The sequence below is a fragment of the Zonotrichia albicollis genome, chromosome 6 (genome assembly GCF_047830755.1).
Source record: "Zonotrichia albicollis isolate bZonAlb1 chromosome 6, bZonAlb1.hap1, whole genome shotgun sequence".
NCBI classification, from domain to species: Eukaryota; Metazoa; Chordata; class Aves; order Passeriformes; family Passerellidae; genus Zonotrichia; species Zonotrichia albicollis.
This window is the reverse complement of record NC_133824.1, coordinates 47845989-47866008: the sequence shown is the minus strand read 5'-3', so window position 1 is coordinate 47866008 and position 20020 is coordinate 47845989. Positions and strand designations below refer to the sequence as shown.

Sequence of the window (20020 nt, the reverse complement as noted above, 5' to 3'; positions counted from 1 at the left end):
AAAGGCCAGCCTGGCTCCCATGCCCTGCATCCCTAGTCCAGGTGTGGGGGTGATGGAGCAGAGGGAAATCTCAGCCAAGACATTGATTTTAATTTTTTAAGAATAAAAAAAAGACCAAACCAAACAGACAAAAACTTCCTGAAAACAGCTTCCTACCTCATAATTTCACAGAAATTAGCTTGGAAATGTCATCTGCCCGTACCTGCTCCAGGCTCTGCCTGTCCCCCCCCAGCCCAGGCCCCCCCTGGCACGGGCAGTGCCAGCCTCAGGGCTCTGCCCCCCACCCACAGAGTGTCCCCAGTGCCAGACCCCCCTCCCTCCGTGGGTTCTGGAAGGGGAACAGGAGGGTTCAGGCAGCCACCGTGGGCTCTTAGCCCCCCCACCAAAACTCAGCTCCCCAGCCTGACACAGGGACCAGGTACTGGGTATTTTGGGGAGGGGCAACGCAGGAAAGGAGCTGCAAAGGGATCCTGGATGTCACAATTGCACCTCCAGTGTCCCCAGCCTGGCACAGGCCTCCAGGACCCAGCAAAGCCCCTGGGACCCACCGGCACGAAGGAGTTAATGAATTCATTGCTGACTAAATTAGACCCTTAAGGACAAAACCACTGCCACCACCCTGGTCCTCCCCACTGCCCCTCTCCAGGGAAACCACAGCAGGCGTGGGTGCCTCCATGGTGGCACGGTGGTGGCCGTGGTGGCAGGGGACAGGCAGCTGCCAGGAGCTGCAGGCTGGGCTCAGCACTACTCCTTGGAGGGCTTCTTGCTGCGGGTGTTCCACATGCCGCGCTTGGAGTGGTAGTAGTGGTAAAAGTTCCTGAGGCGCAAGCGCTCCACCTCCAGCCCGCTCTGGAGCACCCTGCGGATGGAGGGACGGAGCTCAGGGATGGAGGAACAGAGCTCAGGAATGGAGGGACAGAGGGACGGAGCTCAGGGATGGAGGGACAGGGCTCAGAGGATGGATGGATGGATGGATGGATGGATGGATGGATGGGGCTCAGGGGATGGATGGATGGATGGACAGGGCTCAGGGGATGGATGGATGGATGGATGGATGGATGGATGGGGCTCAGGGGATGGATGGGTGGATGGATGGATGGATAGATGGATGGATGGACAGGGCTCAGGGGATGGATGGATGGATGGATGGATGGATGGATGGATGGATGGACGGACTGACCAAGATCAGGGATGGAGGAAGAGGACTCCCTGCAGATGGAGGAAAGAGGGATGGAGGGATAAAGGGACAGAGCTCAGGGAATGGAGGAAGGAAGGCGTGGGGTTCAAGAAATGGATGGACAGAGGGACGAAGCTCAGGATGGATGGACAGATGGACGTGGCCTTCCCAAAGGGAAGTTTTCCCCTTCACCAGCCCATCATCCAGCCCCCAGCCAGCTTGATGGATGTGCCCAAATCCATGTGGCCGACCCTGCTCCCGGGGGTTTAGGGGCTGCAGGACCCCCAGGCTCACCTGTCCAGGAGCTCCCAGTCCTCCCCGCCCCAGCGGTCCCGGAACTCCTCCGTGTTCATCCCTCCCACACGATCAAAGTCTGACTTGTAGATGCCGAAGAGGCCGAAGCCGTTCACCTCCCAGTAGCCTGGAGAGGGGGAGCAATGAGGTGAGGGGTGGGGGCACCCCCAAATGCCCATCTCATCCCCTCTGTGCTCTCCCCACCACTTGGGAGCCACAGGGATTCCCCATCCCAACCCCTCTTCCCACCCATCCCATCCGTGCCAGCTCCTGCGGAGGTGCACCAGGTCTTGGCCTGGTTTTGGGGTGCTCCCAGCGGGAAAGGGGTCCCTGCTCACCGTTGGGCTCCCGGGGGGAGCTGCCACAGCTCAGCCTCATGACGATGGGGGCATAGGCCAGCTTCCCCTCCACGCAGTGCTTGCGGATGCTGTCCAGGATGTTGGCAGGGAAATGGATGTGCAGGTCGCACAGGAACACGATGCTGTGCTCGTCCTGGGAGGGCACACACACGGGTCAGGGGAATCAGAGAGGAAGAGCCCTGGGAGAGGAGTCACAGGCAGAGCTGGTCCCTGTCCCCACTCACCTCCACCGTGTCCACACCGGCCTGGAGCCCAGCAGAGCGCTCGAAATTCCCCGTGCGCCGCAGGTACTGGAACCTGGGGAGAGAGGACAGGGCAGGTAGCACTGGGGACACACAGGGACAGCCAGGAGGGACAGGAACCACCAGCATGGGGTTCCCAGGAAAGCTCAGGTGCTACAGCTCAAGCTGAGGGTCCCCCCATAGATTCAAGTTCCTCCACCCCCAAATCCACATGGAAAAGTAGTTTAAACCCCCAAAAATGAGGAAGAGGGAAGGGGCAGCGAGGCAGGGGCTGTGCAGGTGGGGCAGGAGCAGCAGGCTGTGTGTGTGAGCACCTGTCCCACCACAGGGAGCCCCCAGACCCCAAGGCTGCAGGTGGGAGTTACCGGGGCAGCCGGGCATCCCGCAGGGCCTTCTCCACATCCATGTCCTCGCTGTCAAAGTCCACCAGGATGACGTTGAAGTTGGCGTCTCCCGTGGCCCCGTAGAGGCCGGCCATGTCCGAGATGAACTGCTGCACCCAGCGGGCCTGGTTCTTCACTGCCAGAGACACATCCCTCAGGCTCACAGGGGGGACCCTCAGCACCTCCCCCCAGCCCAACCGGCCCCTTCTGAGGAGAGGTGACAGCCCCATCCCGCTGGAGGCTGCTGAGGGAGCAGCACAGACCCCGCAGAGCCGCGTCCCGCTGTCACCTACCTGGCACCACGAAGTGCACCATGACGTCCTGCCTCCAGCTGAGCCGCAGCGGCCGGCACAGCACAGATTTCCCATAGAGGATGCTCCAGGCGCTGGGCTGGGGCTCAGTGGCGCCCAGGGCCAGCCCGTCGGGGTTGGCCTCAGCGCTGTCGTCCTGCTTGCCCTGGTGCAGGAGCACGTAGACATACTCGGAGAGCCGCACCGTGCGCTGGCCCCGCTCTGCCAGCTCCAGCTCCAGCAGGTAGCGGTTCCCCCGCGCCGTGTCCCGCCGCTTCTCCACGTTGATGATCCTCAGGAGGGTGTAGATCCTGCCGGGAAACAAGAAGCCTTGAAATCGCCGCCATCCTGAGCTCTGCTCCCTGCGATCCGGGATCCAGCCCCCGAATTCCCTCCATACCCCCCGTTCTTCTCGTTGAGCCTCTCCATGTACTGGGCCACCACGTCCACCACCTCACTCTCGGCCAGCTGCAGGTTTCCCGACACGTTGCAGCGCAGGTCGTTCCAGTCGGAGCGCAGCAGCTCGAAGTCCACGGAGCTGACGCTGAACGTCCGCTGCCAGTTGATGGAGTCCTCCAGCCAGCCCTGCTGCAGCTCCCCCGCCTCGTAGGAATAGTCCGACACCTCTTCCTCCTCATCCTCCTCCTCCTCCTGGCCCTTCCCCTCCTGCTGCTGCGACGCCGTGGTCTCCGACACCTTCAGGAAGGACGTCACCCTTGTCCCCTCGGAGCGGGTAGCCTCAGAGGAGTTGTAGCCGGCAGTGGCCGCTGTCCTGCCCGGAGCAGGGGTCGTGTCCTCGTGGCTGAAGAGCCCCTCGGTGCCCAGGGCCAGGAGGCCGGGCAGCACCCGCTGCTTGGGCGGCCGCTCCCACCTCCTGCCGCTCTTGCGCCTGGCAGGGTCCCTCTCCCTGGAGATGTTGCCCAGGAGCCAGGGGCTCCGGTGGCCAGGGAGGGCCCGCAGCTTGCTGGGGGCGATGGGATGCTTCTGCGGGGTCCTGGAGCGGAGGTGGACTCTCCTCACAAGCTTTGGATACAGGAAAATGCCGGGGAAGGCCAGCTCCTGGGCCGGGGCTTTGCGCTTCCCAGGCTGCAGCCGGGTCACGTAGACCTTCTCCTGGCTTTTCCGGGGCTTCTTGTCCTCGCTGGGAGCTGCTGGCCTGCTGGGACCTGGCGTTTTGGCTTTGCCACCGAAGATGGGCACAGAGAGGTGGGGCTGGAGGTGCTTTGGAGACGCAGCCGGCAGCCCCAGCTCATCTTCCTCTTCCCCATCCTGGGGCAGCCAACGGAGCGCCCGGCGTGGGCCCCGCTCCGGCACGGGATCCCCCTGGAGGGCAGCTGGAGGGCTGGAGGTGCCCCACGTCCCCCCCAGCTGCCCAGGGGTGCCCCACGTGCCCCCCAGCTGCCCAGGGGTGCCCGGCCCGGCCTGTGCCCGGCCCCGCTGCCGGCGGAAGCTGTAATAGTCCAGGTCATCTCCGTAAGCCCCGGTGACCGGCATGGGATCCTTCCCTTTGGCTCTGGGTGCCGGCCCAAAGCTCCGCTCCTTGGCCTCGGGAGGGGCGTCTGTGGGCTCAGGGCTGTCCACTCCTTCCTCTTCCTCCTCCTCGTCATCCAGGAAATCTAGGGAGCGAAGGCAGAGATCAGTACCCTGAGGCAGAGCCTGATCCCAGCAGGAGAGGAGCCTGTGAGTGGCTGAGGTGAGAGAGCAGAGCTGGGGCACCAGGGGATGCCCACACAGAGACACCCACACAGGGCTGGCAGCTCCAGTTGCTGCCACTTATCCCCACCTCAAATCTCAGCATCGATCCCACTCCATCCAGGAGCAAACCCAACCTGCCAGGGCTTTGCTAAGCTGCAAATTCACCAAGGCAGGCTCTGAACAGCCTCTGACTCCCCAGGAGCACCCCCAGGCTCCATGGACAACCCCAGACTCCACACTGGGTCTGGCTCCTGCTGCCACTGTCAAGGCCAACCCAGGAGATGCTGGAGGGACAGCAAATCCCAATCCAGTGTCCTGCTTCCCACACCTTGGCCCTTTTGTCATGCCAAGCAAGATGCCCACAGGGGTGCTCTGAGGGATGCTGCTCTGCACAGCCCAGCCCTCCTGCAGCCTCTGGCACGGCTGGAGTCACTCCAAAGAGCCACAGCTCCGAGGGGATGAGCTGCCAGCAGCAGGGATGCCGGGAGCTCGGCGCTGTGCCCAGCCGTGCCTCACTGTGACTCACTGTCAGGGCCAAGGAAGAGAAACGCTCGCTGCCGCGGATCCTCCTCCTCCTCATCCATCTTCATGTACTTGTAGAACCCAAACCTGGGGATGGAGAGGGAGGGTGAGGGCCTGGGAGAGGGAGGAGTGAGGAGGTTCCCAAATCCAGGAGCGCTGCCAGCACTCAAGCTGCTGCACGCCTGGGAGATGGGGATGGAGCCAGCCTGGGGTGGCCCTCCCATGGGGACAGGGACACATGGCTGAGGATGCATTATCCCAGCACTGCTGACATCAGCCCCCTGTGCACAGCACCCCAAAATCCCGGCCCCAGTACCTACTTTTCCAGGTAGAGGGGGGACTCCCTGTAGAAGCACTTGTTCTCTGTCTCCATGTGAGTGAGGCGTGTGAAGTCGTTGGGATACACGAACGAGAGGTAGACCTGGGGGGTAAATGGTGCCATGCCACCCTGAGGAGTTGGGGACCCGAGGCCACCACCAACACCAAAGTGACTCCCAGCACCTCAAACACAGGGATTTAACCCCAAGTCTCCCAGGTTGAGCCAGTGAGAGATGCTTCCTGCTGGATTTCACCCAGCTGGGAACATCCCTGGGCTTTGCCATGTCCCCATGGGAGCGTGGCCCTGTCCCCAGGGAGACACTTACGAACTGCAGGCCCTGGTAGCGGGCGATGGGGAAATCCTTCACCACGTAGGTGGGGCTGTAGGCACAGGGCACCAGCACGTTCTCCACGCGGGACGCCTCGATGGCAGGGGCTGTGGAGAAGCCCAGAGCATCCCAATGTGTTCCCACACACCCCAGCAGAGGCCTCCACTCAAGAGATGGGCAGAGGCTGGCAGGGATGCCCACAGCAGCCTTTGTCCTCCCCCAAACCCCGCCAGGGACCAGCATGGATGCATCCTTGGGCACTCACTGAGGAAGAAGGTGTCCCTGGGGTCAGCCTTGAGCATGTCAGCCCCGTGCTCGTCCTGCTGGGCCTCCCAGAGGTGGCTCCCACTGTGGCTGGCCAAGGTCTGCGGGATGTGCTCCACATGGTTCATCTTCAGGGACGACTCATCTGCGGGACAGGGCCGGGCTGAGCCCCCAGGCACCCCCTCCAAGGGGGCATTTCCAACCCCTCCTACTCCCAGGGAAGACAATGCTGCCCTCCCAGCCATCTCAGAGACCCTGTGACTAATCAGCCTAATGATTATTGCATCCCCTAATGAGGACAGGACGAGGGCACAGCTGACCCCAGCCAGGCCTCCTGCTCCCATTTACCACGGCCTCAGAAAGGAGGGGATGCTCAGGGCTGTAACTCCCAAGGGCACATAGGGGTTAAACCTTGGATGTCCTTCCTGCAGGTACCTGCAACAAGAGCTGGTTTGCCTCCTACCCAGGCATGAGGGTGGCACGTCACCCTTGGCCACCAACCAGCCCCCAGGAGGTCACCCTGCTCCTGTCACCTCGGCCATGCTCCCATGGGTGCTCCCTTCCCTGCTGCAGAGCCACAGGGAAGCAGGATGCCCCTTCCCCAGCCCCAAATTCTTCTTCTTGTGGCAGGGAAAGGCTTCCCAAATGTGTCCCTGCAGCTGGCTGGGGTGGGGCTGAAGCCACTGGAAAAGTCCAGAAGGCAGGAGGAAGGATGGGAGGAAGGATGGGATGAAGGATGGGAGGAAAAGGGGAGGAAAGAAAGAGCTCTGCCTGCTGCTGGCAGCCCCCAGCAGGGAGGGGCTCCCCAGGGCTGCCATGGCTTTGCCTCAGGGTGCTGCTGGGTCTGAGGGAGCGGGGAAGCAGGAAGGAGAAGCAGGAAGGAGGAGCAGGAAGAGCCGGTGCTGAGGGACAGGGATTTATCTGCACATCATCCATCTCAGGGGCACCTGCATCAGCAGCACTGGCACCCCTCATCCCTCTTGTCCCCAGGGATGCTGCCTGCCCCCTCCTCCTCATGGACACCTCCCAGGGCAGGAGTGACGGCCGCTCCCGCTGCGTGCGGAACGCCAGGGCAGGGCCCATCCATCACAGCCCTCCCTGCTGCCAGGGCAGGGGCAGCAAGCACAAGATCTATAGATTTAATTAAACCCTCTGCCATCCATCCCCGCTTCCACGACAGCTCCTCGTAACTCAGGGCCAGGCCCCGGAGCCAGAGGGCTCTTGGCAGGCAGGACAAGCCTGGGGCACCAGCAGAGCTGGGCTTCCATGCTGTGGTGACTGCACAGCCCATTTTTAGCAGCATCTCATCTTGCTCCCAGCATCTATCCTACCCACTGCAGCCCCTGCAGCTCTCCTTACAGCAGGCAGAAATCCAGTGGGGGGATTCAGAGGCTGAGATGTCCCCCCAGGACCCCATTTCCCAGGTTCTGCTTTCCTTCCCATCTCTCCCAGCATGTGCAGCCCCTGGAGAGCCCGCTGGCTGTGGCACCTGGCCCTTACCTGTGTACAGAGAGATGTAGGAGGAGTCAATCACCTCAAACTTCAGGCTGGGGAGGAAAACTCGCCACTGGGAAAAAAATAAAAGCAGATGGGGAATGAGCAGGGGGGTGGTTAGGGTCAGGATGCAGCTGCCCAAGCCCAGCACCCTAGGATGGGTCCTCCCTGTGCACAGCTCCCAGAAACTTCCCTGCAGAAGAGGAGCAAGAGAGAGGGCTGATCCTGCCCCATTTCCCACAGGGTTTGGGATTAGCAGGGATCCCGGCAGGGTTGGGGAGGGAAAGGCTCCTGTGTGGGGTAGGATACAGGCTCATGCTGGTTCCCTCTGGGACTGCCACAACTCCTGTGACCAAAGGGCTCCTTTCCTCACTCCAGTACTTTAGAAAGAAGAGCTTGCCTTGATTTAAGAGGGTCTCCAGAGCTGCCTGCCCTGATTTAACTCAGCATTTTAAAAGCCAGTCTGGAGCCCTTGTCGGGACAAGCCCTTCAATGCCCCCGGGGCGAGACACATCAGGGTCCTGCTTTTGTTGTGGATGCTGTTGTTGTCTCCCTCTGCACAGCTGAGAGCTTTTTCTGCACGGCTGAAAGGCTTCACTCCCTCCCTCCAGCAAAAACATCCCATCTCAGAAACATCTCCCCCATCTATTTGCTTTCCCCACTATTTGTTTTTGCCCAAAGAAACGCAGATCTTATCGGATAGAGGGAATGGGGAGGAGGGAGGAAGGCAGCGAGGAAGGGGTGTAGCTGGCCTCCCTGATGCTTTGCTGGCATCAGCTTGATTCCAGTGATTAATGAGTTCTTGGGAGAAAGGAAACCTTTGCTAACGAGCCAACATCTTGCCCTCAGCCAGCCTGAGCCCCTGACACACGCTCCAGGCTTTGCCAGGGCTGTGCTGCCAAGGCAAGCAAGTTCAGATTCGAAACCCATGGTAATTCCAAGGGGGAAAAAGAAGAAAACAGGGAATGGCTCCATCGTCTGGGCCACCTCTCTCCCACTGCTGGGATGCAGCCTGCAAGGTGGGACCTGCCTGTGTGGGCTCTTCTTGCCCATGGGAGTCCATGGCAGGGCCACCGGCAGGAAAGGAGAACAGCACTCCATGCATCCCAGTGCTGGAATGACCAGGGAAACAGTGACACTGACTTGTCCCCACTGGCAGCCGTGGGAGGGGGAAACCTGGCTTTGCTCCAGGATAAAGCCCTTGGGGACACACATGGGAAAAGCCCTGGAAGGAGCCTGGCACGGGGGGTGGGCATTTACTCACCCCAACCTCCACGTGGTCCGAGCCCCGGTCATCCTGCTTGTGCAGCAGCTCAAAGTAGTAACGTCGGGAGGACATGAGGCTGCAGGGAAGGGGACACAGCTGTCAGAGCCCAGGGCCAGCCTGGGAAAGCCTCCCTGTCCTGCCCACGGGTGAGTAAAACCTTCCTGAGGCAAGGAGACAGGCAGCTGAGGAGGGTGTCTGCTCCCCATCCCAGTGTTGAGGGCTTTTGTGGGATTGGGGGCACACTGTGACATCCCTGTCCTCATCTCATCACCTTCAAACCATGGGTCTGGGGTACAGCCCAGCCCCACGTGCCTTTTGGGAAAGGAGCATGGCCCAGGGAGGTCAGAGGCAGCACCTGCACATCCCAGACTCCATCCCCACGAGACGATCCCCACGGACACATGGACACACTCACCGCAGGGGCTTGGACACCTGTGAGCTGAACTTGGTGAACTCTCCTGGTGCTGTCCACTCAGTGCCCAGCTGGGAAGGAAGGAGGAGATGAGAGAAGCAGGACACCACACCAAAGCCCAGCAGCTCCCCGTTACAGGAATTAACCCCAGGGAAATCCGGGAATAAATATTAAATCTCCTGGTCTTTGGCAGCTCCAATCAAAAAAGGGATCAAGGGGCTCCTCTGGAAGCCAAGCCAGGCCTGGCCAGGGAAGGGAGCAGGCAGAAACAGCCTGGCATTCCCAAAGGAGCAGAGAGGCAGGAGAGCTGCCCCCAGCACAGGCACACATGGATCCCTCCCCAGGAGCAGGGCAAGGCAGAGGAGGTGCCATACCTTGCCCACAAATGCAGCCAGTCGGGAATTGGAGGGACTGTCATCAGAGCTGAGCCAGAACTCTGAGTTGTCATCTGATGCCACAGAAAACTGGAAATCCCCTGCAGAGAGCCACGGAGAGGGTCACTACGAGGGACACAGGGACCCTGGCGGTGTGGGATTGATCCTATTGCCTCATGGTGAGATGGGGAACAGGGATGGGGCCACCCCAGACCTCACGTCAAGGCTTTGCCCTGGATGGGATCAGGGCCTTGCCTCCCTTCAAAGCCACAGGAAAAGGGGCTTTGCTCCAGAAGGACTCCCCTGCCCAGGAGCCAGGATTTGGGGCCCATCTCCAAGAGCCTCTCTGTCTTTCTGGACATATAGGGGAAGGACACAGCATCTCCACGTTGCTGCATGGGGGAAAAGGCCACGCTCCGTCACTCACCATCCTTGAAGGGATGGATGTAGCCAAAAATCCTCAGCCCATAGTTCTTCCACTTGGGAGACACAGCCAGCTTCTTCACCGTGGTACGGGTCTGCCGAGGAAACAGGCATGGATCACCTCCTCCATGGATCACCTCCTCCATGGTACTCCAGCCTCCCACACCCACAGAGGGGGCCCCATCTCCTCCAGCTGGGAATCACCTCCCCAAGCCAAGCCCTGCAAGCCAAGGTCCTGAGGAGGAGCAGGGGGCACCCAGGGAGGGATGTGTGGACCCTCCCACCAGTTCCTGTCCCAGGACTCACGTGGGGGAAGAGCGGGAAGTGGAGGTTCTTCCGCAGGTGCCTCACGGCCCCGCCACACCAGTCCTCGAAGACGTGCAGGTTTGCCTTCCCTTTGTACTGTGGGAGAGGAGAGGGGGCTGAGTGGGGCTCCTGCTCCTCCCCATGCCCTCCCAGGCCGCTGCCTACACCCACCTGCTCGTTCCAGGGCAAGGCCTGCTTGGTCAGGTTGAGCTTGGGATGGGCGCTGGCGCGGCTGGAACGCTGCTGGCCTCTGGAAAACCAGGCATCCCCGTCCTGCCCGTCACTCTGGGGAGGCACAGAGGGACACAAGGGATGGGTGACCATGGCCAGCACGGCCTGTGCTTGTGGGGTGGCTCTGTGCACCCGTGGCTGCCCCATCCCTGGAAAAGCTCAAGGCCAGGTTAGACAGGGCTTGGAGCAACCTGGGCTAGCAGAAGGTGTCCTTGCCCCTGGAAATGGATGGGCTCTAAGATCCCTTCCAATCCCAAACCATTCCAGGATTCCACGATCTAAACACCTAATTTTGAGCCTTGCCTAACCAAGGCAAAAGATTTCACGGCTCAGGGCAAAGGAAAACAGGAGGAGGCACAAAAATATTGGCAAGGTGTCCCAGGCAGCAGTTTCAAAATGTTCCAGCTAAACTTGTTTCCCTTCCTCTGCCAAAACTGCTCCAAAACAGTGAGTTTTCTGTTCATCCAAACTGTTTGGCCAGTCTTGGGGGCTGCTGGGATTTTGGGCTCTCTCTCTAAAAGCACAGAGGTAGCAGGATGCCTCTTCACTCCCCCTCTTCCCTTAAAGGGGATTAGGTTAATCCCATTGCTTGTATCTCGTAATTTAGAGATTTAGTGAGCATTTACCTGCCTCCAGCTCGCTGATGGGTGACAAGGAAGAGCCAAGTACTTCTAGAGCCCCTCCAGAGCATTCCCCTCTTCCTCAGCTTCCCCAGAGCATCATCCCCCTCTTCCTCCACCCCCCACTGTCACCACAGCACAGCCCATTTGGATGCACAGTGCCAGGGAGATAATTAGCAAACTGCCTAAACAAACTCATCAGAGCCCCGGAGGAGGGAGCAGTGCCCTTGGAAGACCTCATGAGGAGTGAGGGTTTTGTGCCAGGCTCACTGGAAGGATTCTCTCTCCTCCCAGGAAAAGCCAGGATGCAATTCCTGCTGTGCCCTCTGTCCTGACCCAGCACCAGCCTGTGCCTCCTCTGGGCACCTGAGGTTCCCCCTTTGCCCATCTGTCCCTTATTTCTGAGGAGCTGGGATAGGGCAGGGAATACCCTGTGGCTTCCCCCTTCCTCCATCCACCTGGCTGCCCTGCTAGGAGGCCTCTTGGTGACAACAGGTTGGACAGGGACAGCAGGGCCTTGGTGACCTGCTGGACAGGGACAGCAGGGCCTTGGTGACCTGCTGGACAGTGGTCAAGGCACAGCAAGGCCTTCAGCAGGGCCTTGGTGACCTGCTGGACAGGGACAGCAGGGTGTCCCATGGCTACAATTCCAAGTGCCTGATGCTTGGAGGCTGCACCTGGGGTGTAGTGGCTCTCCAGTCCAGCACAGAGCAGAACACACAAGAGCAGGTGGCTCTGCCCACAAAAGCAGGAACTGCAGAGCAGATGAAGCTGGGCCCTGCCCGGGGAAGCTGTGACAGGGCACATGGAGCACAGTGTGGGATATGGGAGGGATATCCCGCCCCGTTTCAATGGGATATTAGAGGGCTCATGCACTGTGATTGCTGCTGGGCAGAACCAGAGGCTCTGATGCACCCCCAAACCCTTGGATCCCCTCAGCTGGACGAGACCTGGAGCACTGTGCCCCCCGTGACCTCCGCAGGCCCCTCGTGCCCCGTTACCATGGGATCTTCCTCGCGGCTCTCGCTGGAATCCTCGGCCTTCCTGCGCCGCGCTGAGGCCGCCGGCCGCCTCCCGGGATCCGTCACCTCCCCCGGCCTCTCTGCATCTGCCAGGGAGCACAGGGGGTCACACCACAGCCTGCACCTCTCCTGGGGACACCCCTGTCTGTCCCTGGCACCTGGCACTGGGGACAGCGACACGGAGAGGGGGCCCTGGCTGCAATTCCCCTCATTCCATCTGCACTAAGCAGCTTTGCAGCAGCTCATCAGCAGCAGGTTTAATTACACCCCCCACAGCTCCCAGCCCTTTACATAAGAGATGCTGGGATGAGCTGCTGGGGTCTTGCTCCCCTTCCATGCTCAGGGATGCATCCCTGCTTCCTGCCCCTCCAAATCACAGCTCTCCCAAAGCATCTCACAACTCTACCAACAGCACACCAGCCCCAAACGCCCTCAGACACCATCCCCTCAAACCATGTCCCTCTTCAAAATCACACATCAAAACCTTGCTCCCAGACCCATCAGCTTCGTTAGTTAATGTGCTGAGTTAATTATCCCCAACTTTTGACTCCTCTCTGCAGCTCCTTTTCCTTGGGCAGGCAATTTTAAACTAGCCCCCACTTCCCCCAAAACAACGGTGCAGACCTGGAAAATGTTACTTTGGGGGAGGACATCCTCTTTTTGTGCCACCCACCCCAAAACCCAGGGGGATCCACAGTTCAATCCAGAGTCAAGGGAAGCTCAAGGCAATGCGAGGAGAGGTGGGTGTCCAAAAACCACCTCCACAAACACCTGAAGCTCCCCAAAAGCCAGCAATGAGGGAGAGCCCCAGGTGTGCTGAGCAGCGACCCCCACCATGGGAATTGCAGGAAAGAGGTCACAGACCCACTCCCAAGGGTATGGAAAGATGTCCCTGTGCCTCCACAGCCTCCTTCACCCCCCCAGCCAGTCCTGGGGGCTCCCATTCCCAGAATGGAGCAGCCTCAGTGACTGCCAGGGCCAGGGAGGGGCTGGGGGCGCCCGGAGCCCCCCGCCCCACGCCTCCCACCCCATTGGTATTCCAGCGGCCGCGCTGCCGGCGTCTCCTTGGAGATGGCAGCACAAATCCCATCCCCACGGCAGGGACAGGAAATTAAGCTCTAAAGCCCCTTCTTCTGCTCCCAGCCATTCTTCAGCCCCTGGCAGCCCCAGCTGGCTCCTGGCAGCTCCCCAGGCTGCTCCCTCCCCTCTCCCAGCCCCATTCCCGCAGCCATCCATCCCTCTTCCCTGGGCAGCAGGGTGATGGGAGAGGCGGCACACAAGGACAGCGGCATTCCCACATTCCCAGCGCTCTGATCCGAGCATCCGTCACGGCCAGGAGGAGCTCAGCACTCCCAGGGGACCTGCCCAGGGCTGGGAGTGGCTCTGTGGCACCTGCTCAGGGAGTCTCTCCCAGCCTTGGAGGAGATAAACCTGCCTCCTGTGGGATTGGCCACGGACAGAATTCCCTGGATGGCAACCTGAGCTAGAACCCTCCCTGGGATGGCTGAATGTGGCCATCCTGCTTTGCTCTCTCCATGTCAGGACTGTGAACTGGAGGGGGATTATTTGATATAAATTGGGTAAAAACCAGGAGTTAATCCAAGCTCATCCTTGGAGCTCTCAGATCCCAGAGCCACAAGTCCCCTGCTTGCTCCCATCCCTTCCAAGGGACTCCCACATCCAGGGAGGAGCAAAAGCACCAGCAATGCTTTCCTGGCAATTTAAATATTGGAAAGTGGCTTCTGGTCAGGCTCTGGGGACCTGGGAAGCGGTGCCACGGGGATAAGGGGTGGGGATGGGCAGTGCCTGGTGCCAATGAGCATCACTGCTCCCAAAAATCCCGAGCTCCTTGGTCCCAACCACAGCCCTGCGGGAGGAGCAGCTCAGAGGCAGGAGAAGAAGAAGAGAAGGGAGAAGGCAGCATCAGGAGGAAGAAGGATTCCAGCTCCTCCCAGCATCCCACCGGGATGCAGAGCAGCTCTGCTGTGTCCATTCCCTCGGCCAGCCTCCCTCAAGGACCAGAGAGGGCAGGACAGGGACAGGGAAGCTCTGAGGACAAGCTGTGGGCTGGGGATGCTCAGGGAAGGAAGGGAAGCACTGAAAGCTCTTCCCTGGAGCGACGCCGATGCTTTGGGAGCAGCGAGGAGGGGGCAGGAAGCACAAACCATGGCACAAAGCAGCTCTGAGTCACAGCAGCCTCCAGACAGGGAGCCAGGATCCTCAGCCTGGGGAGGAGGCCATGGATACCAGGCACCCAGGCAGGGCACGGAGCGATGCCTCCCATGGGAGAAGCGTGTCCCGTTATCCCAGCCCTGGAACTCCACTGGGAAGCACAGAGAGCCTTTCACATCCCACCTCCCTCCTCCTCCTCCCCAGCTCCAAACACAGCCCCTTTCTTCCAGGCCGGGGTTTCTCCTGGCCCTTTTCCAAGCCCTGCGACGTGGAGGGGGGGAGGTGACATCTAAACCCCGACACAGCTGCAGCAGAGGTGGTGGCAGCAGAGGTGGTGGCGGTGCCTTCCTCAAACCCAGAGGTTCCATTCCCAAATTTCCCCCCTCGGAGCAGGAGCCTCCTAACGAGGTGCTGACTAATTATAATTAGTGATAAAGGAATCAACACCACAAATCCCCCCATCAGTGCCACAGAAACACGGGACAGAAATCCCAGGACAGAGGGTGGTGGCACGGGCTGGGTGACAGCCAGTGACACCAATGGGGATGAGGGGAATGGGGTTTGTGACCACCCTGGACACCCCTGTCCACTGCTGTCACCTGTCACTGCCTTGCAGAGGGAGCTGGAGCAGCCAGGGGGGTTTGTGCTGCCTCCCCCATTCCTGGGCTGCTGTTTTCCCACTCGGTGGCAGCGCTCTCAGCTGGAGCCATGGAAATCGATGCGGAATCGCTCTGGCTGCTGATGGAGCTGCCATGAGACCACTCCAGCTGACAAACACCCACCAGGAGAGGCAGCTCCGACACTTCCACGCTCCTCATCAGCATCTCAAATCTCTCCCAGGATTGGGCAGCTCCCAGATTCCCTGACTGTGCATCCAGTGCCCCTCAGTCCCAGGGAGAGCTGGATCAGCTCCCACAGGACCCTGCTCCATCTCAACAGGGATGATGCTCAACTCACAGCCCCCCAGCACAAAGATTTGGCTTCCTGGGATGCAGCCTCTGGAGGAGGTCACGGTGAAATGCTGGGAATTTTAGGGTGCATTTCACCCCAGAAACATTCCAGCCTCTGAGCTCCACGTTGCCTGTGGGGTCACCGTCCCAGTTCCAGCTTCCCAGCCTCTTGCAGCAGCTGGCTCCTCATCCAGCCAAAACCCCTGTCCTGACAGTGCCAAGGTCCCGGACACCCCAGGGACTGCTCAGCCCTTCCCAAGGAGCAGCTCTGGAGAGCCCCAGCTGCAGGCACAGGGAAAGGGATGGAGGGGAGATCCAGGGCAGATCCCAAACACCAACACAAAGAGCTCCTGGTGCTTGGGAAAAGCCATCCCTCACCTCCCCTGGCTCCAAGGGATGGTTTTGGGGACCCTCCCGGTGCCAAGGGGGCCGGGTCACAGCCAGGCTGGGGACAGTGCCACCCTGGGGTGCCAAGAGGGCCTCTGAAGAGCCACATTTTTGATTCTGAAAAACCCAAAACAGGCAGGTGCCAAAGAATTCCCAATGGGCACCCCAGAGGAGCAGGGCATGGAGCCTGGGGCTGTGCAGGAAGGGATTCCCATGTGGAAAAAGGACCCCAGTGACACCCAAACCAGCCTTTCCCAGCAGGGATGGGAGACTGGGGTGATGCCAGCAGAAGAAAGAGCATTTCCCAACCCAGTCCCAAATCCCACTGCCCTTCATCTTCAAAGGGCTCTCTCATCCCCTTCTCTACCTGCTCCTGACATCCCTGACAAAAAGGATGAGCCCCACAGCAGCTGCAGCATTCCAGGCTCCCAATTAAAATCAAAGGATCTGCAGAGATGGATCCCAGAGGGACACACTACCCCAAACCCCCTCCCCAAAAACGGGCTCCTGTGGGGAGAAGAGCCAAGGACAGGACACAGAGCATCCATCCCACCGCTGCCTCGGGATCAGGGGGTTTAGGAGCCCTCTGGAGCATGGCAGAGGGGTGACCCAGGCCATGCCATGTCCAGCAGGCAGAGAGAGCCCCACTCCATCCCTGGCCTGGCTTCAGCCCCCTTGAGCACCCATCCTGTGCTCCCCCAATCCCCCAAAACCTCACTCCAGGCTAAACCCCAGCAAACCCCAAACCCCACACCCCCTCTGCCAGCCACTTCAGGGCTTTATTATCCTTTTTCTCCAGTTCTTTTTTCCTTTCCCATCCTTTCCCCACCTGGCACATCCCTGTTTCCACCCCATTGCCTCGGCGGGTTTCCAGCCGGGAGAGCTGGAAATGGCCTCATTATTTCCACTGAGGAATCCTGTGCTCAATTAGCCAGAGAAGGGTAATTATCTACTTGGAAAAGATGAGCAAAGGGGGGAGATGTTTTATCAGGGACCAGCCCAGCTCCCAGCCCAGCCCCTGGATGCTCCAGGTGTCACCAATGGCTAGGACATGGGGAGCCCTGGGATAATCCCACTAGGATAACGCTCCCAACCACACCTGGCTGGGTGTTCCCCACTTTACACCCCCCAAAAACTGCCTAAAATCCTCATGCCCTGCACCTGCAGCCTCCAGCTGCTCACTGACATCCTGCTTAATGAGTAATTAACCTTTTTCCTTGTTAATTAACCAGGCAGCACCCCTGGCACAGACAGACAGGTCCTGGCTCATGGTGGCCAAATCCAAAAGTCATCTCCAAGCTCATTTTGGTGCACAGACCCCTGGCGTGATGCTCTTCCCCCAGACACTTGCAACAAGTTTTTTCCTTAATATAGTTTATTTCCTATGACCTATTTGGGATTTTTTGTTTGTTTTGTTGGGTTTTTTTTCACTCCATTCCATGTTTTTCCACCTAAAACACTCCCTGCCTCTCCCAGTCTGGCAGCAGCAGGATGAGGTCCATCTGTGCACGGCCAAACCCTTCCCAACCTCCATCCAACCCCTTCCCACATCCAAAAAGGCCGAGTGGGACCTAAACTCTGCCTCTCCCACACCTTCACACGGGTTTTAGGAGCCCACTGGAAAATCCAAGGAGCATCCCAGTTCGATCTAGCTTTCCCTAGAGAATCCCCCACCTCTTCCTTCCACAGCCAGGGAAGGTGCCCTCCCCATGGCAAAGGGCAACATTTTCCCCTCCCAATGCACGTTCCCATCTCTGTCCCCACCTCCCAGAGACCCCGTTCTCCAGCAAAGCCCAGCTCCCCTCACTCCCACTTTGCAGCCATTGCACCCCCTCCCTTCCACAGCAAAACCTCTGGAGTATCCCGAGGAGCCAGCCGGGATGCAGGGACAGCAGGGATGGGCACCTGGGGACATCCCTGAGCATCCTCCCCGCAGGAAAACCACGGCTCGCCCCCCAGCACCCGCGGGGATCCCATCCACGGTGTTCCCAGGGATGGGGACAGCGATCCCAAGCCAGGATCCGACCAGAGGCCACCCAAACACGGCCATCCCGAACAGCGGTGGGGCCGGGGGGAAGCACCTCGGGATGAGGGGGGTGGGAATACATGGAAAACCCCCTAGGAACACCGGGAAAAGCCTCCGGGCACGGAGGATCCCGCAGGGAGCCGGCAGCCCCCGGTGCCCTCCCCTCCCTCTCTCCCTCCCAGCCTCATTTCCTGCCTCGCTCATTCCCATTATCCCGATTTCACCGCGAGGCCCAAAATTTTGCAGGCTCATGCTGCTGCTCCGCTCGGAAACTTTGGGTTTATCAGCCGGGAGGCTTCGCCAACTCCCGGGGCCGCTGGGACCCCCTCGGGAAAGGCTTTTCCTCCCAACACATCCCGGCCCCTTGGCGTTTTTTAGGACACGTTTTTTAGGCGAGGTCGGTCCCGGAGAACGGCGCGGCTCAAGTTTCACCCGGCAAATATCGCGAGTGGCTTCGTGCCTCCCCGGGCTGCCCAGGGACAGCTCGCCCGGGAAAACCGGGAAAAACGGAGCGAGCCTCGGGGCACCTGTCCCTCCGGAGCATCCCGGAACCCATCCCGGCCACTACCCGAGGGAGGGACGGAGGGAGAAAATTAAAATTTTGTGGTTTTTTACAGTAGAGAAGTACAGGCTGAGAAAGCGATGGGATGGGGAGGGTTGGGAAAGGATGGGAACGTTGGAAGGGATGGGAAAGAAGAGATTGTCCCTTCCAGCAGGGCGAGCGCCTATAAATGGCCTCTTTGTCATCTCAGCCAAGGCAGCGGGTGGAAAAATGAGGACGGAGCGAATCGAGGGGGGACAATGAATGTCCCGGCCGGTTTGGGGGCCCTCCTGGGTGTCCCCCCATCCCGAAGGGCCAACGCCGGGGCGCGGAGCCCACGGAGGGGTCCCGCTCGCCCCAAACCCACGCGGGTGACGCGGGACAGAAACACAGCGCTGGAAATGGGGGGTGCTCCGGGTCCCCAGCGTGGCAGGGGGACCCCCAAACCCCTCGGGGACCCCCGAAGTCCAGGTGCAATGAGAGCACAGTGCGGGGGGAGCCGCGGCGCTCCCTGGGGACCCCCAAACCCCAGATGCTCCGGTACCCCGGAGTGGCGGGGGAGACCCACCATTCCTTGGAGACCCCCAAAGCCCCCCGAGGCCCCGCTCCGAGGGCTGCCGGGGACCCCCCCGCCCCCGTTACCTTTGCCGTAGGCGAAGGGGAGGCGCAGGGCGCGGCCCTGGCGCACCAGGCTGATGTGCAGGTAGGTGAACCAGGCGGCCGAGGTGAGCAGCGCCAGCAGCAGCAGCAGCTTCAGCTGCTTCCGGAGCTTCTTCACCGGGAGCCGCGGCATCCTGCCGCCCGCATCGCCCCCGCCGCCGCCACCACCGCCGGGCTAACCCCGGCCCATGGGGCCCCCCGCCCGTCCAGCCCGCGCGCTCCGGGCCGGCCGCGGGGCGGCTGCGGCTCGTGGGGCCGGGGCTCGGTGCGGGGCTCGGCGGCCCCGGGCCCGCCGGTGCATCGCCCCCCCCCGCGCCGCGCCCGCGGGGGGAATGAATGAGCGGGCGCTGCGCGCGGCCACGCCCCCGACCATGAGCGACGGCCCCGCCGGCCAATCGCAGCGCGCCTGCCGCGGGCTCTTCGCCAATGGGCGCGCAGCGAAGGCGGGGCCTGCGGAGGCGCCGCGCGTCTCCACGCCAACGGTCCGGCAGCCCCGCGGGGCGCCGCGGGCGCGACCATGAGGGACGCGGGGGGGAACCGAGCCCCCGGGGCTGTCCCCGGCCCTGCGCGGCGGGAGAGCGGGGCGGCGGCGAGATGAAACCAAACGGGGTATCCGTGCCAAGGGGACAGAGGGGTCGGCGCGATTAGTGACGCGAGCCTCGGCGGGGTAGCCCCCCGACTGCTCCCCCCGGCGGCGAGGATGGTACGTTCCCGCCCGTCAGCGGCGGGGGCTGCAGCGCCCGGGCCGGTCCGCAGGGGGGCGCCACCGGCAGGCACGGACCGCACCGGGATCGTCCCGGGAAGATGAGGGCGGGCATCCCTGAGAGCATCCTCCCTAACTTCTCTGCGGGGTTCCCATGGGGGGCCTGCGACACCCCCCGACTCCCACTCGCTGCGAGTCCCATGGGGGCTGGATCCCCAGGATCCCCCGGCTGGATGCAGAAACCCCCGGGGCACACATCGGTGCCCCGATCTGCGGGCCGGTTCTTCCCCCTGCCGCTCAGGGCTGGAAAATAACGGGACTTTTCCCTCCTCCGCCATCCCACAGGTTGAGGCAGCGTCCCCGCCCTGCTGCGGCTCAGAGTAGGGGTGAAAGCCCGGGAGAAATTCGTCATTAAAGGAAGAAACACACTCACGGTGGGGGAAACTAGAGGGCACCAATGCTCTGGGCTGAGATTCCCAGAAACCAAATCCCAATTTCCAGGGCGGGGCCAAGCTCGTTCGGTTTATTTAATCAGAAACACTCCCGGAGTTACCATGAA

General features: G+C 60.9%; 1 protein-coding gene across 1 annotated transcript; it reads right to left on the bottom strand.

Annotated features, from left to right (window-relative positions):
• Positions 1-70: 70 nt before the first annotated feature.
• B4GALNT4 (beta-1,4-N-acetyl-galactosaminyltransferase 4) lies at positions 71-19102 on the bottom strand. The gene is made up of 20 exons (XM_074543565.1): positions 18741-19102; positions 12002-12108; positions 10321-10434; positions 10150-10245; positions 9848-9938; positions 9421-9521; positions 9050-9117; positions 8632-8710; positions 7374-7440; positions 5875-6018; positions 5607-5716; positions 5283-5383; positions 4967-5049; positions 3146-4361; positions 2749-3056; positions 2438-2591; positions 2055-2127; positions 1810-1963; positions 1472-1598; positions 71-859 (listed from the first exon to the last, which is right to left on the bottom strand). The coding sequence occupies exons 1-20, from the start codon at positions 18889-18891 to the stop codon at positions 745-747; spliced, it is 3459 nt and encodes a 1152-aa protein (XP_074399666.1). The 5' UTR covers positions 18892-19102; the 3' UTR covers positions 71-744.
• Between the last annotated feature and the right edge of the window lie 918 nt (positions 19103-20020).